We start from the raw sequence: 18,003 nt of genomic DNA, 5'->3' as shown, positions 1-18,003 counted from the left end.
AAAGTTATTGAGCTTTCAAGTACCTGTTGTTTCGTTATGAGTATCTTTTGTCTAGGGTAACTGCTGGACAGAGCTGTGAAACCACAGCATGAAGAGAGGGTGTACTGACAAGGTTTAGCCAATTCATTTGTGTGGGAAGAGCTCAGCTCCCACCTTCAGAATACCTCTTCCCATATACCTGAACTGATATGGACTGTGGAGTCCAAATGAATCCTGCTTAAGATTTCAATAACTAAGATGATGCCAAGCTACGATAGCCTAAAGTGGTCACTGCTTGTCATGTCAGTAACCTCAGTTTCTACTGATGACCATCAGAGGTGAGACTGGCTCTCTGGTTAAAAAAATAACTGCTGGAGACAGTCGATGCAATACTGTGCACCCTGTGCTTCAGCCCTGCCAAAAAAAGTGAAATGATACCACAACCTGATATTGTATTTAAAAAAATGCATCTCTGTGATCAAAGAATGTACTGAGTGTTAGGTCTAAGGGATGGATTATGCCTTATAATAGTTTCTTTTTTGTATTACAAAAGTTTATATAATAAAATGTATTTTCCATATCTGTAGGAATTAAGCACTGTTATCAAACTGCTGTACAGCAATATACTAACATCTATAGAGTGGAAATATATCCTGCCCATGGCATAACTATTACAAAGCAGTATGTCACTTAATTATAGATCCAGGTTCCATTTCTTGCCAGTGTGCAGCAAGTTGCTGATGGGTGGTCTCCTACTCCCCAGCTCACAAACCAACAATCCTTAAAGAAGCTGACACAGCATGCAAGATGTGTTCTTACTCAATGACACTAGAGAACAAACTCTTGATATATGTGCACATTAGTTTGTCAAAACTATGCAAACAACACCTATCTCACAAAGCACACAACACCACATAGACTAATGTATGCTGAGGCACTTAAAAACAATCTTCCCAAACAACAAAGATTGCCTAGACCACTTGCTGTCAAAGCTGTGCCTCGGCAAGCCCAAAGGCACTAAAAAAATAAGGCCTAACACCATACATACTGTAACTCTCAGTGGAGCACCAAATACTAAGGCCTAAGGCAAGCAAAAATCACCTCCCAGGACACTCATTATAGGGGACTCCATTGTAAGATGTACTGAAGCTCCTCTAACCAGGCTGAACAAGGAGATGATAACTGTTAACTGCTTATTTGGAGCCAGGATCCACCAGATCATGCACCCACTCAAGTCATTATTCCACAGGTATAAGTATGATTCCATCTAGTCCATGTAGGTATAAATGGCCTGAGATATACCTCATTATTACACAACACCACATAGACTAATGTATGCTAAGGCACTTAAAAACAATCTTCCCAACCAAGAAAGATTGCCAAAACTTCAGACAACTGAGAAATAACACTAAAAAAGCTATACTGTCTGACAAAAGAAACTACTACCTACAATTCCAGCAGACTCACCATAATAAACCACAAAAGTTCTGGGCAAGTATTAACCAATTACTACACCTAGGTCAATCTATCACACCAAATCCACAAGGCACAGACCAGGAGAATCCCAAGCAGACTGCTAATGCCTTTAATACCTTTTTCACTGAGGCCATTCAAACTCTTGCCAGTCAGTTATCAACTCAGAACTTAACTTTGTCTAACTCTAACACTATCCCACCCCCTCCATTTCTCTTCCATCCTGTCCCAACAACATATATTCTTACCCTTATCCAAAAACTAAAACCATGCTCTCCTTCAGCAGACCAACTACCTGCTGAATATCTACAAAAAGCAGCCAAATCCATTGCCTATCCCATTTCCATTCTCATCAATAGAACCATCAGTAAAGGACACGTCCCTAAAATCTGGAAAGTCTCCCATATTATCCCCCTTCATAAGGGTGGGAACTCTACTGAATTCTCCAATTACTGTCCCACAGCCCTACTTTCTCCCTTGGTAAAGATCATGGAAAAATGCATCCGCAGGCAATTTCTAGACCACCTAATCCAAAATAATTTACTTCCCGCTGTCAACATGGTTTCAGACCTTCCCACAGCACTACTACTGCCCTCCTTTCCTTTACTGACTGTATTAACAAAAACCATAACCTCAATAAGCTTTCCTCTGCACTGTTTATAGATCTGTCCAAGGCATTCGACATGGTAAATCACCAGATACTTTATAAATATCCTTAAATCCCTGTCACTAGATGCACTAGCTATAAAATGGTTCCAGTCCTACTTAGATAACAGACAACAGGCTGTACTTTGGCACAACATTCTATCTACTGACCTGCCTGTTAACCTTGGTGTCCCTCAAGGGTCCATATTAGGACCTTCCTGTTTTCTATATTTATCAATGACCTTCACCTAGCAATCCCCCAAGCTACATGCATACAATATGCAGATGATTCCACACTTATATGCTCAGCCACATCTATATCTGAACTTCACTCCCTTACCCAAAAGGTCTTTAACACAGTTGAACAATGGTTTACACAGTGCTGTATCCTTCAGAATCCTAAAAAAATTAAGCTCCTCCTTTTTACTCCTACTCGTAAGTCCCCCCCCCATAGATTTCACAGCAACATCCAGTAATGATACTCTCATATCCCCAGATCCAACTACCAAACTACTAGGTATCAACCTTAACTTCGACACCCATATCAACAATACTATAAAAACTGTTAATAGAAAACTAGGTTCTCTCTACAGGATCAAACCCTTCCTCTCTCCTGCAACTAGAATAAATATTGCACACACCCATCTAATCTCTACTCCCCTCTATGCCTCACCCACATTTAGTAATCTATCTAAAAACAACCTTAATAAAATGGAAAACTCCTACAATAACATAGCCAGATTTGCTACAGCAGATTTTGTTAGAGGTAACTTGCAGTGAGGTAATGCTTTTATGGAAAGCTGATGAAAGTATTGGCAAATTTTATTTGAGCTGAGGAAAATATATAAGCCTTCCTGCCATTATAACTTTGAAGGATAGGAAATGAGAGTGTCTTCATGACTAAAAATATCAGTTTGTGAATTTCAACTTCAGTTTGTTTACTGGGGAGGTTGAAATACACATTTTGTTTAAGCCAAAGTGTAAGGTATTAAAGGATTGTGGTGTTTCAATAGGTAGCACACTGCTGTCTTCAGCATGCCAGGGTGGATGGCGTTTTGTAAATCATTATTTATTTATTATTCCTTCTAAATTATGCAGCTGCGTGTGCTAATAGCAAAATCACATCAGATCATTTTGAGTATTGGGACTTTATTCAGTCACTGAAAGAAAACCAGTATGATTATATTATTATTGGTAATAACATGTTAAACATTTGTCCATGCATACTTATTATGATGCATTACCATTATAAATGGAAATAAATGAGCTATTACTGAAACTCTTTTGCTTTTATTGATTGCAGGTAAAGAGACTGAAACAGTTACAAGTGGTAATGTATTGATTTATTTCTTATTTGTAATAATTGCTTCTTTTATGTAATTGATTTTATTTGCATTTTCATAGAATAATGCCCCATCACTGATGATGTTGGTTGTTAATGACATGCTCAGCCTTCCAGTGTTAAAGACATAAATGAAAGTATAAAGTCAATATCTGAAGCAGCAAAAGGAGATGAGGAAAAAGGCTTTACTTGTTTTATGACTACTGCGTGAATTACAATGTATATGTCTGAGTCACAATTGAATTAGCAGGTTAATATAAAGCCTACACCCATTTGTAAACAAAATTATGCATAAAGCTAAAACTGTTTAGCACCAGCTTTTTATTCATCAGCTGTTTATCTGGAAACAAATTCAAATATAATGAGATCTGGTCATCATTAAATATGCAAATTATATACCACTAATTTAGTAAATTTGTTGTCTTGAGTTACAGGAGTTTTACTTAATCTGAAAACAAAGCATTTTATAATACTATTTATTACAAATATCGAGTTCTTAAATTATTCTCTCCATACAGAAATGATTACTGAGATTTTGGTAAATCCCTTTGCCTACCTACTCTATAATCATCAAACTGCAAAAGTAATGATTTGTACATTAGATATTGAAAATCCTCTTTCCCGAAGAACATTCTTTCACAGTACCCAGCAATTCCTTAACAAGCACTTCATAAAAATGGCAGTTTCATGTTTTTATATGGTAACTATTATGAAGTATGATATTTATGTTTAATGTCAAGTAATATAGGTGAGGGGAAACTTGTAATTTTTGCCCAAAACAAGTTAACTAACCAAACAAAAGGACAGTGGAAAGACTGATGATTATCTTGACAAATTTATTACTGTGGTAAAAGGCTGAATGATATTGGCAAACAAAATGTTTATATTTTTTTAAAAGTTTTAATTTAATTATATGTATGGGCTCAGCAACTTCAAACAAAATTTTGAAGACCTAGACTGTAACATTTGATCAAATGACCTTAGATTATTTTTTTTCTTGTTTGGATCAAACTTTATAAGCAAATAAAAATCACTTCATGTGTCTAAAATAACAGTACTGAATAAATAAAAGTTAGCCATCAAGGTCTAAAATATGGTTGCTCCTACAACTATATCCTTTTAAATAAAGATTTGAATTTCATTACATCTTGGTTTAAAGGATTTTTCTGACAATTAGGGACTTTTATACTTTTTTAACATGAGGGGCAGGATTCACAATTGCTTGCACAGAGTCTAAGAGCCGTGTAAGACTCCATGCAGCCATCGCGATCCAGGAACAGCCCGAAATCCCATGTAAGAGAAAGCTAAAACGACTCTTACACGGGCAGGGAGTGGATATGCTAATCACCCCACTTGCAGCCAAAAGGCATGCAAATGAGGTAGATTAGCGATCCATGAAGCTGAAACCAGCCCGTGTAAGAGTCGTGTTAGTTGCAGAAATGTACTCAGTTGACAACTGAGTACGTTACTGCAAATAACACAACAGAGCCATGACAGCTCCAAATAAAGTGTGCAAATGTTACAGACAGCATGCCAATGGCCAAATATGTGGCCATTGGCATGGTAAACTGATGCAAACATGAAAAAAAAATATTTTTTTTTCGGAGATCGGCGATGTTTAAATGCAGCGCAGCCCCGCGCAAATGGGCTGCGCTATATAAAACTGAAAAATGAAGGTTAGAAACCCTCAAATGTGGGTTTTATGTAATGCATGGATTTGCAATGCAGGGTCTAGCAGACCAAAAACAACATGGCCACTGTCTAGTGGTTGCTAAGGGGGGAAGCTGAATGTAAGACATGTAACTAAGCATTAGTAGGCAATCCTATGTAAATGAATGGTAGGATAGTGAATCACACTGTCACATAGCAAATGAGCACAGTCCGTGTAGTGTAAGAGTTAGATAAGGGGGAGTAACAGAGTAGGAGATAGGTGACATCACAGGGGGGAATGTCAGGAAGAAAGCAAGCTCATTGGACAAAGTGGTATGTGAAACATATCAATCACACAGCAGAAAAAGAGGAGTGTCAACAGATAAGCATGGGAAAGTCAAGAAATGGAAGGTGTACACTGTGGCCAACACCAAAGTTTCTTGCTGTACGTGCATGCACGTGTGTGCATGCTGGGAGGCGCAAGTAAGACAGAGTGCGCGTGTGTAAGGCAGAGTAATCATGTAGGAGCCAGTTTAAAGATCTGTATACCTGTTTGCGCTGGTGTGCGCACATTTTAACCCGAATAAGCAGATTCTAGTCAGTGTAAGCATGTGTGCACGCGTGGTAGCCACTGTGAGTGTGTTTTCGCTGGTATGCGCGCTGCTCCCCCTGAAGAAACAGAGAGGAAAAGGAAGCAGGAGAAATAGTAGGAAACTAGCAGGGAATACCTGTAGAGGTAGCAGGTGAAAACAATTAGAAGCAGGCAATTACACAGGCAGAACACAAGCCCAGCCCAACACTTAAAACACTGCAAACAGCATTGCAGTATGTTTCTCTCAAGAGATACAGCAAGACAGGAGTAAGCTAGTAGAAGTGAAAACTGAAAAAGCTGCACTCAAACCAAACATGCTAGGGGCTGCCATAGCTGTCATAAGGAGACATAGGAGACTTGCTGAGGGTGGTGACAATGGAAATGCTGCCAGACAACCCACAGTGAGGAGACGGAAAAGAGTGTACAGGCCCAGGGTCACCTACCAGGGGTTACATGAGCTGGAGATAGTGGAGTGCTATAGAGTAGACAGAGACCTCCTGCAGCAAATTGTCAAGCTGTGCAGGCCACGCCTCACACACAGAACCAACAGAGGGGAACCCATCCCAGTGGAAACCAAGGTATGTGTTTGCCTAAGAATACTAGCAACAAGTACCTTCCAGAGTCCAACTGGTGATATGATGGGGATATCACAGGCATCAGCCTCCAGGGTACTGCACCAGTTCCTGGATGCCATGTCAGCACATGTCAGTGAGCATGCATTTTTCCCCAATGCCCGTGAGGTATTGGCCAGCAATATGCGTCTCTTCCAGCAAATAGCGGAATACCCTGAGGTAGTAGATGCAATAGACTGCATGCACATATGCATCAAAGCACCAGCTGGTGAGCGGGGTAGGGCCTACATTAACCAGAAGGGCTTCCACTCCATCAACTGCCAGGTTGTGTGTGATGCCCAGGGCATAATAATGAATGTGTGTGCTGGCTGCCCTGGGAGCTACCATGATTACCATATCTTGAATTTGACGCAGCTGTACCAGACATTTGCCAATGGGGACATCCCACATGGACACCTAGTGGGGCATGCAGGTTATGCACTGGAGCCATGGCTGATGACACCCATCAGAAACGCACACACACCTGAACAGGAATGCCATAATGAGGCACACGCACAAACACGTAATGTAATAGAGAGTGTGTTTGGGCTGCTCAAGTCACGGTTCCGGTGTCTGGACACATCTGGTGGAGCCTTGCAGTACTCACCAACTACATGTACCCAAATTCTCATGGTATGTGCTATGCTACATAATATGATCCTGTGAAAACAGCTGCAGCAGGAGCAGCATAGGGCCAGGCCAAACAGCACCCCACCATTGCCAAGGCCATCACAGGCAGAGCATGACTCGGAGAAGGAACAACCTGAGCCTGCCCCAGTAAGCAGAAGGAGGTGTGCCAAGTATGCCCTGGCCTTGGCAAAGAGGCAACGCATAGCACATACCCTGGCTCAGTAGGAACCCTGGGAATGATACCTCTCTCTGATTCACTCATATAGTAACAGGGATGCCTAAAATAACATAACCTGCTCTCAAACATGTACAGGGAGTGTAGTATGTGCATCCGAAACAGGCAGCCCTGCAGCACCACCTGAGGCATGATTTCCATGTGTTAAGCAATGGAACACCATCTAGAATATGCAAACATGAAGACCCAACCTAACATCTCATCCTCACCAAGCATGATGCCACAGTATGAAAACAACAAGATCAAGTACAATAATTGGCTGAGGTATTGCCATTAGCAAGGGGGAACACATGGCTGACAGCCTGGGCTGACATGCCGAGGAAGACATGATGCCCCACCTGCTAGGGATGGCACACACCCAGCACACCTGGCTGTGTAGATACTGGCAAAGGCTGCTGTCACCTCCACTGTGCCTGGAATAGGTAAGTCTGGAAACACAAACCCACCAACATAGGTAGCACAAGGGATAATAACCTGGACATAATGCTACCCAATGTCAGAAGTCTAACCTGTAAGGTGCATGCAGACCAAACCCACCACAGCATGGAGAATGGTAATATGTGTTCTGTAACAGAAACCTGGGCAAGGCCCAGAAGAGCACCCTAGTACTACCAGGTTATGCCTTATACCATGCTCTACAGCTCCAAAACATGGAACATACGACAATAGGAATGTGGCTACCAGTAATTATCAAGAATGACCACACCCCCAGGTTGGTACCACAGCAAGAAGCAGCACGGACTATCCATGGGCAAGTAACACTGTCTCAAACTGTGTACCTGTTTGAAGCCTGCTACAGACCCCACACACAAACCCAGGTACCCCAGCCAGCCTTCCTGAAGACACGTCAGAGTATGAATGTCCCAACAAATACCAAACAAGGTGCACACAAAGTATGACATAGGTGGCAATCCATAATGTATGAAAGAAGTAGTCATGGACCTAGGGACACAAGTGGACGGTAACCTGTCATGTGACACACACATTGCCAAGGTGGCCAGGAAGACCTGCTATATTGCCAATCTTAATATGAAAGGATGCACATGTAGAGCTACAGAGGTCACTGTACCCCCATACCCTTCCCTTATCAGGCCCATACATGACAACTATGCCCAAGACCGCATATACCTTACCTTACACATGCAGCAGTCAGAAAGACCCCAAATGTACCCCACCAACAGGATAAAGGGTCCAAACATTGGACATCTGCAGCCTGGCTGAAGAAACCACAGCCCAATTCAGAAGCATACTGCACAGTCAGAGGTGATGTATGCCTGATGTACAAGGCCATGCCCAATCCAGAATGAATGAACATGCTCCACTGCAGAAACCCCAAATCCAGCAGACACACCACAGTGAGATATCTGAACCTCTACACATAGATTACTAGGATGTGCTGGATGGACAGATCCATAACCCAGAGGCTCAGGACACTCTGGAACAGAATCCCAGTCCATGATAGGCTGAGTTCCACACACAAACTCAACAGGAGAAATCCGTTGAAGTGCATGGGAGATAGTAGGTGTACACTGGGGGTCATCCCTGTGTCACATCTAGGAAAGTAAACCCTACATGGGCATGATATGCACATTGCAAGGGGTGTTGAGACCCACACACAGTCTGTCCGTGCTCAAACAAGGCCAGGGCAGATAGCCTAGTATGAACCTATGCTGATACAAATTGTGCAGGACACAAAGGATTATTACACAGCTGTCCTACCTGATGGTAGGAACCATGGTGGTTATCCACAGATATGCTCTGCAGCACTCTAATATCACAAACAATACACCAAACCCACACACATTGCTAATATCCTACCTAACAGATTCTTTGTAAACTCCCCACCAGCACCTAACTGCCAAATAACTATCCCAGGAGAGTGCTGGCCCCCCGACATTGCAGATGATGAGGTAACAGCCAGCATCCACAAAGCACAGCACACAGCATCAATGGTACCAGATGGTGTCCTGGGTTGTGTCCAACAAGTACTGTAAAAAGAATGCAACAGCAAATAGCATTACTGTGCACTATCATCCCTACCACAGGATATGTACCCAAAGAGCGGTGTACAGCAACAGTGGTCCCACACCACAAAGGGGGTGCCTGAGTGGATACTGCAAACTATCACACCTCAACCCTGAATATCTAGGTTAGCAAAGTAATGTAGAGGATGATCATGGATCCCATGAATAACGAGATTGGGTACCTACAGACATGGACCCTACCCAGTCTGGCTGTCATAGGGCAGTTCCTGACCCGTACACATGTCTGACTCATGTGAAACATGCACCAAGCCCAGTGATATGGGGAATGTCCATCACACAGCCTATCTGGACCTTGCTAAACCCTTCCATACAATACCCTAGTTGGCGGTACAGATAAGCTCACCAGCCTAACTATAAACCCCTATGCAAGTAGATGGGTTGCAAACCAGCTCAAGGACAGAACTGACCTGGCAGACATGCTGTAGCCATGGCAGACTGCAAACCAGGTACAACTGGCATCCCACAAGGCATGGTCCTGGGAACCGTCTTTTATGCTATATATGTCACATAGGTACAGGCCAACATGGAAGGACTCTGTCTGAACAGGTTTGCAGAGGATGACAAACTGGCCACCATATTGGACCCTCCAGCTGACACAAGCAACCTACAAAAGGCACACATAGAAACACACAAGTGGTGCCACAGCTATGTCAACAAGCTAAATGCAGAATAGGGTATAGTCAACCCCTGTGGAAACACAGTACATTGCCAGAAATTACCACATAGGTGTTAACCCAGTAAGTACATCAGGAGCAATAAGAGACCTGGGGACACAAGGTGACACATATCCTGCATGTGACAACCATGTCTCTGTAGTGGTTGCAGAAACATACCATATACCCACCTAATCATGAAGGTAAGCACAACTTGGTTAGGGTAGGTCAATGTGCCTCCCCAGTCATCCATCAGCAGCCTCACAATTGTGTACAATGGCCCTTCAGGGATGTACCGTAGCAGACACCTGCAGCAACTGGAATGACTGCACAAATACCCCACCAGGAGGATTGCAGAGCTGTAACAGATGCCATGTGTCACCTGAGTAAAGTAACTGCAGCTCCACACAGTGCCATACTGCCTGGCTGGAGGTGAACTGTGCCTGATGTATAGAGTCATGACCAACCTGGTATCAATGGACATGTGGCACCATGTAAACACTGAATGCTGGTGACCTATGCAGCTGACAGGCCTGAACCCCAGCACAGACATAAACAGGGCATGCTGTACTGAATGGTCCACAACCCAGAAGCTCATTCCACTCACGACTAAACTCCCACTACAGGATATCCAGGGAGTCCCTCAGTGACTGTCATCCAGAGGAATCATGATGACTGGATGGGTGATGGCAGGTGTACCCTGGATATCACCTGTATGTCATGGGTAGATAGAGGCACAGCACACTAATAGTGACATATGTCATGGCAAACACCAGTAAATGTGTGTTGAAGGGCAAACACTCTCTAACTAGCATTAAAAATGGACTAGGGCACATGGCCATTGTTTGTCACTGTCCACCCAAGTTGTGGAATACAGTAACAATGTTGGACAATCATGTACTAAGCTGTCCATATCTGAACAAAATGCAACATGGTCATATCTGCACAACTGGCCCTCAACCAGTCTGGTGTGCTCACTATAAACATTACAAGCAGTGATAGGACTGAAACCGGTTATACTGTCCACCACAGTGAAAGTTTTGCACCAGTACACTATACAACAATACAACTGTATGGTTAGCAGGAAAGGATGATGACAACTGTATGCAAACTATCCCATGGTGACCCTGCAGGCACAGCTTGTTAGGTTCAGACCCACAGCAGTTGGGCAGTAAGAACACAACCTGATGTCCAACATTCAACTGTACATGTGATATATAGATGGCGTCCACACACGAACAGAAATGTGGTGGTCCACAGATCCAAACATAAGGAAAGGGCACACTGGGCATGCTCGCACACTTAGATAAATGAGATGTGGCAGTCAAGAAGCCATACAAACTATGAACTGAGCATGCTCACATACTTAGGCCATGTCACAGTTCAACAGGTGCACACACATATTAGGCATTTCTATGTGTTAACACAGGAACCTCCCACAATACAGACATCTGCCCAGTGCACACAGTGAAGTTACAACAGAGACATAAGTAAAGTACTGGATCCCACTCATATGCAAGCATCTCCCACAGTACACATATTGTTTATAGAGATAGGGAAGGCTATGGCAATAAAGACCCACAAACAGTATATGAGCAACAGATACGTGCATCTGACAGGTAAACATATGGCCATAGAGTGCAATACCTGACCGTTGTCTCTAGGGAATACAGAAGGCTATCCACAGTGTATTTGGCATCTGCCTCCACAGTACAGTAGGCCACTGTGCCTGTGCAAAGTTAATGCATAGATATGCTCTCCCCCTTACTGATGGATAGTAACAGATGTACATACCTCTTCATCCATAATGAGGTCAGCACACTATACATATGTCAGGAGCAGAAATTATACCCAGTAATGTGACTAGCGCGCTCCACTACTACGTCTCTAACAAGTGTCATAACATAGTTAGGTAGGGCTTTGAATCCTGCAAGTGCACAGTGTGTGTGTGACTGTGTATGGGTGAGTAGTGTATGCAATTCCATGTGTATGAGAAATGTCCCTTTTAGCAACCTTTACTACACAAAACATGCTGCATATTCCACTGTCAAAACACTGATGATGTCACCACCCTATAAGTACAGCAGGAGAAAGCAACCCTCCCCCCAGTAATACAAATAGGATGCTCTGCTAATGCATCTCTCACTAGTATCATAACATAGTTAGGTAGAGGTTTGAATTCTGCAAGTGCCCAGTGTGTGTGTGACTGTGTATGGGGGAGTAGTGTGTGCAATTCCATGTGTATGAGAAATGTCCCTTTTGGCAACCTGTACTACACAAAACATGCTGCATATTCCATTGTTGAAACACTGATGATGTCAGAACCCTATAAGTACAGTAGGAGAAAACAATCCCCCCCAGTAATGCAAATAGCACGCTCTTTTAATGCATTTTTCACTAGTGTCATAACATAGTTAGGTAGGGGGTTGAATCCTGCAAGTGTCCAGTGTGTGTGTGACTGTGTATGGGGGAGTAGTGTGTGCAATTCCATGTGTATGAGAAATGCCCCTTTTGGCAACCTGTACTACACAAAACATGCTGCATATTCCACTGTCGAAACACTGATGATGTCAGCACTCTATAAGTACAGCAGGAGAAAGTAATTCCCCCCACCCCCAGTAATGCAAATAGTGCACTGTGCTAATGCATCTCTTACTAGTGCTATAACATAGTTAGGTAGGGGTTTGAATCCTGCAAGTGCCCAGTGTGTGTGTGACTGTGTATGGGGGAGTAGTGTGTGCAATTCCATGTGTATGAAAAATGTTCCTTTTGGCAACCTGTACTACACAAAACATGCTGCATATTCCACTGTCGAAACACTGATGATGTCAGCACCCTACAACTACAGCAGGAGAAAGAAATCCCCCTAAATAGCGTGCTCTGCTAATGTATCTCTCCCTAGTGTCATAACATAGTTAGGTAGGGGGTTGAATCCTGCAAGTGCCCAGTGTGTGTGTGACTGTGTATGGCAGAGTAGTGTGTGCAATTCCATGTGTATGAAAAATGTCCCTTTTGGCAACTTATACTACACAAAACATGCTGCATATTCCACTGTCGAAACACTGATGATGTCAGTACCCTATAATTGCAGCAAAAGAAAGCAATCCTTCCTCCTCGTAATGCAAATAGTGCACTCTGCTAATGCGTCTCTCACTAGTGTCATAACATAGCTAGGTAGGGGTTTGAATCCTGCAAGTGTCCAGTGTGTATGGGGAGTAGTGTGTGCAATTCCATGTGTATGAGAAATATCCCTTTTGGCAACTTATACTACACAAAACATGCTGCATATTCCACTGTCAAAACATTGATGATGTCAGCACCCTATAAGTACAGCAGGAGAAAGCAATCCCCCCAGTAATGCAAATAGCGTGCTCTGCTAATGCGACTCTCACCAGTCATCTAACATAGATAGGTAGGGGTTTGTATCCTACAAATGCCATGTGTAATTTTGTCACACAGTTTGTCCATGTGTGTGGGGTGTTGTTCCCAATATTGCACGATATACATTATATCAGTAATGTCAATGCACACATGATGTATGTGTGTGCCACCTACACATATGTACCTGTGAACTGCAAGAGTTCCCATGTCCGAAGCCTGCCTCATGTGAATTCATGGAATATGCATCAGACAACTGTATGACTAGGGTGTTCTGTGCAGGGGCTGCATGTGGTATGTGACTATACAGTGTGGGTTGTAGTTGCAGTACAACCATATAATGGTGTGTGTAGAGACCGTCATATTCCCAGTGTTGTCAGGAAGGCCAAGTGTGTTTCCTGGGTATGGGAGTGTAGTGTGTGCCAGGCTATGAACCTGAAGGCAGTCTAACCTACTGTGTGTTGCACATGGAGAGGCTTTGATGCTTTGTGCAGTGCCACCAACCTGGGGGTGTGTGTATCTGAGGTGCCTTTGGATACATCCTCCCTGTTTTGTTTTGGTGCATGTGTAGGGGATGACAAGCATGGTATCAGGAATGACCTGGCACTGATGGTGTGCACCTGGGAGCCTTGTACCAAGAGTCTGTTACTGCACTGATATTGCTGTACCCCATGCTAAGGACAGTTTCCACTGCATGCATCTTGAGGTTTAACTGCTGCTGTTGAGTAGCATTGCTATTAGTGTCCCATCCCGTGTGCTACCTGTGTAGGTGGCTATGTAATGTCAGCCTTGCATACAAAGGCAGTATGTGTGTAGCGACAGCCTCTGCCAATATACAACAGCCCATGGGTGACAGGTGCAAGCTGTCCCAAGCAAAGTAATGTGGCATGTCCAGCATGTAATCCCACACTGACAGGCACTGGATCCCCTTTGGATGTCACTGAAAGATACGTTAATTGCAAAAACCGATGAACCTGTCTACATGTTGTGGCAGCATTCATGATGAGGGTGAGATGCTACCCAAAGCCAGGGTCATACCAGCCTGTGCCACAACCTCAGAGAGCCCCTCCATGTCCCCTAACGTGTAGTCCAGGGAGGTGTGTCAGAGGTTATACACACTGGCACAGACAATGACTGAGTCATACTGCTACATGCCTTGGAGTGACTGCTTTGATTGTGTTATGTGGTGGATCATAGTTCCCAACGGGCAGCTCAGCGTGACCGCCACCTTGTTCAGCCTGGGAGCAGGACCACCGTGTACGTGTCAATAAAGGTACCTCACACAACCGTAGCAGGTGTGTTGTCTAGCTGTATGGCCTGACACTGTTTGGCAGACAGGCTTTGTGAGCTATGTGTCACATGTGCTCTGCTCTGGCATAATGTTTGCTTGTGTGTCTACTTTGCAGGTGTCAGCTGCTCAGGCAGGATGCTATTCTGAGAGCCCAATAATGTACCTGTGTGTGTCTTTGTTTGGATTGTGGTCGTGGCAGGTCTATGGGAGACTGGTACTGTATTCACTGTACTATCCCACTCCACCTGACTGGGAATGCCAGTGCTGTGTAAACAGAGCTTAGCCCCCAGCTTGGCTATGTGGTTGCATCTCTCACATGTGTTGTACATGTATGGGAAGGGGAGAGGGTTGTCTGTGTACATGAGGTAGCTGTAACATTGCCACATGACTCACAGATTCACCAACTGGACGTGAGAGTAGATTGACAGGTGACCTTTGCACATGCTACCATAGCATTGTGATGCCCACACTAAGTAACGACACATAGGGCCAATGGGGAACAAGGTACTCAAGGTGACTATGTGAGGCTGTATTGCTCCTGAATTGTTAGTGCTGGCATATATGAATGCTGTCTTGAGAAAATGTGAGGTACATCATATGCAATATGTTACAGGCAAGCTACATGCAAACAGGTCAAACAGTGATGTTCTGTCAAGTGACACATAGACATCAGTACAGTAAGCAACACAGATGTCACTACGGATCCACAGAGGCACTGTATATCTACACCACAGGTGGAATCAGTGTTTCAGGAACATAACAGGCAAACATGCATACAAACAAAGCTACAGTCAGCAGGCCTGTATGTAGACTATGCTACAACAAACAAGGTGCACGACTTCCAGTATGTAACAGTGCATATATGCAGGCACTTTAAGCCAGTACCCAGACATTCCCAGGTCAGATGGGCTGGGTCCAGCCGCAACCCCCACAAGTGTATAGACCACTTACCTTCGTAATTTTGAATAACTGGCCTGATACCCAAGTGCTCATACCTGTAATAATGCACATGTCAAATAACAGACACTGAGCCCTCACTCAGAAGTTCCAGACATAGTATGATGTATGCTACCTGTCCTGACACTCTCCCACTTGTCATTGTTAGTTCTGTGTTTTGGTGCTGTTATGCATGGTATGAGGTGTGACCTTGTAGTGCTTGTGTGCTCTTGTGAGCCCTGAACCTGCTGTGTAGTACTGCACAGATATCAACATCCTGAAACATCTGCATTGCAGAGTCGTGTGTGGACAGCATGCAACTCTCAGTTGACATGGCCATCATTGAGTATCAATATGTACATTGTTGTATCCCCTGTGCTACCTATGTAGGTGGCCATCCCTTCACAGCCTCACCACCAGTATGCAAAGATGTGCAGACAGAACACTGTGGTAATTAGTATGGGTGTACAAAACAATACAATGACATTCATACTGTAACTGCATCAGGCATGCTTAACCTGTTCCTGCACCAATCTTACAGATTGCAGGAGGTGACACAGTTTCATCATATGCACAGGGTGTGTACCTGGTATGCCTGAGTCTGCCATTGATACAACCAATTGACATGTCTGTGTGTGTGTGTGTTGGTGAGGGACAGCAGTACAAGATGGGGCAATGTTGATGCAGTGTGTGCGTGTATGCGGTAGCCCTAGGTGTTATCACTTTGCATGTGTGTATGAATGCACACAGTCCCACCTCATGGCTGCCATATACAGGTGTTTGTGGACAGCCACAGACTGTACCTGCCAGGACATACAGATCACTGTCTGTGGCCACGCAAACGGTACCTGTGCCTGGCAGGGGTGGTATGGACCATATCAGGTACCAATCCAGACTGGGTACTGTCATCAGAAGCAGGTGTTCGTTGACTGGAGACAGGTCCCTGTTAGGACTGTCCAGCACCATGTGCACGTGGTCTCTTGGGGCGTTCCGATAACAGCACAGACCCAGCATTGCTGGGGCTACTGCTGACACTATGTGAGCGGCCGCGGCCCTGTTGTCATCTGCGACAGCTGCCAGCTGCTGCTGTTGCTGGCATACAGCCACGTCGATGCCTCAACCATCCATCATTGCCCTGGCTCATGGACATATAGTTGTGTAACAGATCTAATTTGTCCCCCCAATGTCTGTCAATGACCTTGGTGAAGTTGTGGATGGTAGCCGCAACATCACGCATACTGTCACTCATGGCTGTGTGACATGCTCTCAGCTCCCTCAGACCCTGTCTGGTGTACCGTTCCATACGTGACTGTGCCTGCATTACAGCCCAGAACATAGCTGAGGTTGAAAGACCTCTGTGGGCACATCTGAGAGGGGCGGTACACCCACGGATGCTCCCATGAGAACCCATGGACATTGCCTGTGCGGTACCGTGTCCGGGCCCTGGCCATGGTTGCAGTGTGGGGATGCATGTGCCACCAGTACCACATTACCCTGGTCAATGCCCACTGTATCCTGTCCATCACCTACGGACATTGGTGACAAAGGATATATTTGCAGGATGACTGTGCGCATAGATGGGGTCGACAGTTGTGTAGTGTCAATTGGCTGACCAATGACAGACCCTGGCACACCTACCTGTGCCATTACACAGGTATCATCATCACTATCCACAGCAGCTGATTCAGGTTCCCTGCTGCATGACACCAGAGCAGCACCAGAACCTGTGGGAGTAAGACAGGAAACACAGTTTACAATGTGTACACAATGCCACCACTGATGCACACATGCACACATGCACACATGGGCACATGCACACATGCACACATGCACACATGCACACATGGGTACATGCACACATGCACACACCTCAGTATATGAGATATCAACCCGCAGACACAAACACACCTGCAATCAAACACATTGCACTACTGCTTCAGCCTATTATTACTATTGGTATACAGAGTAGTGAAGGTAATGGTATTACACACTCACCAGCATGGATAGGCTGCCTTGCTGTTACACCAGAGGGACCTGCGGAAAAGAGACATTCATCGTCAGTGGACACAACTGTGCCATTGATACTGTGGGCATGTTACAGTTCAGTAGTGCAACAGTTAGCTTCCACAGGTGTACTGCAGATAATGAGGTTATCACTAATGCACAATAGTTACCAAGATAACAGCTACAAATCAAGAACACACCCCACACATGCATAACCTAACAGTGTACAGAATGGTCACTATACACATGGCATGTTACCTGCACGCTCTGTGTCCTGCTGCTGTGTGGCTCCAGCCTCCATCATTACACATGTATGCTGTTGTTGTTGCTGCTGTGCTGGAGCCACAACACTCAGGAGTAGTCCCTCCAGTCTGATGAGGGGGGGTGTCTAGCCACCCCGCCACCTGTGGCAAGCTGCTGCTTGTGGATATCCAATGCATGCTGACGGACATTTCTAATTAAATCACTGCAGTGATGGCATACCTGCTCATATGTCCTGTTATGTGTGCCTATGTCATTTACCCGATGGACCAGGTCTT

General features: G+C 44.5%; 1 protein-coding gene across 2 annotated transcripts in view; it reads left to right on the top strand.

Moving 5' to 3' along the window:
• ITIH2 (inter-alpha-trypsin inhibitor heavy chain 2) overlaps positions 1-18,003 on the top strand; it is a 519,026-nt gene that overhangs the window by 348,712 nt on the left and 152,311 nt on the right. For both annotated transcript variants that reach the window (XM_044088359.1, XM_044088358.1), the window contains one exon: positions 3,401-3,427. In XM_044088359.1, the coding sequence (XP_043944294.1) occupies positions 3,401-3,427 (27 nt within the window). The remainder of the gene's footprint in view (positions 1-3,400; positions 3,428-18,003) is intronic.

The sequence above is a fragment of the Protopterus annectens genome, chromosome 11.part0 (assembly GCF_019279795.1).
Source record: "Protopterus annectens isolate FY-2018-M chromosome 11.part0, PAN1.0, whole genome shotgun sequence".
NCBI lineage: Eukaryota > Metazoa > Chordata > Ceratodontiformes > Protopteridae > Protopterus > Protopterus annectens.
The sequence above is the reverse complement of the archived record's forward strand: the minus strand, read 5'-3'. Positions and strand labels throughout refer to the sequence as shown.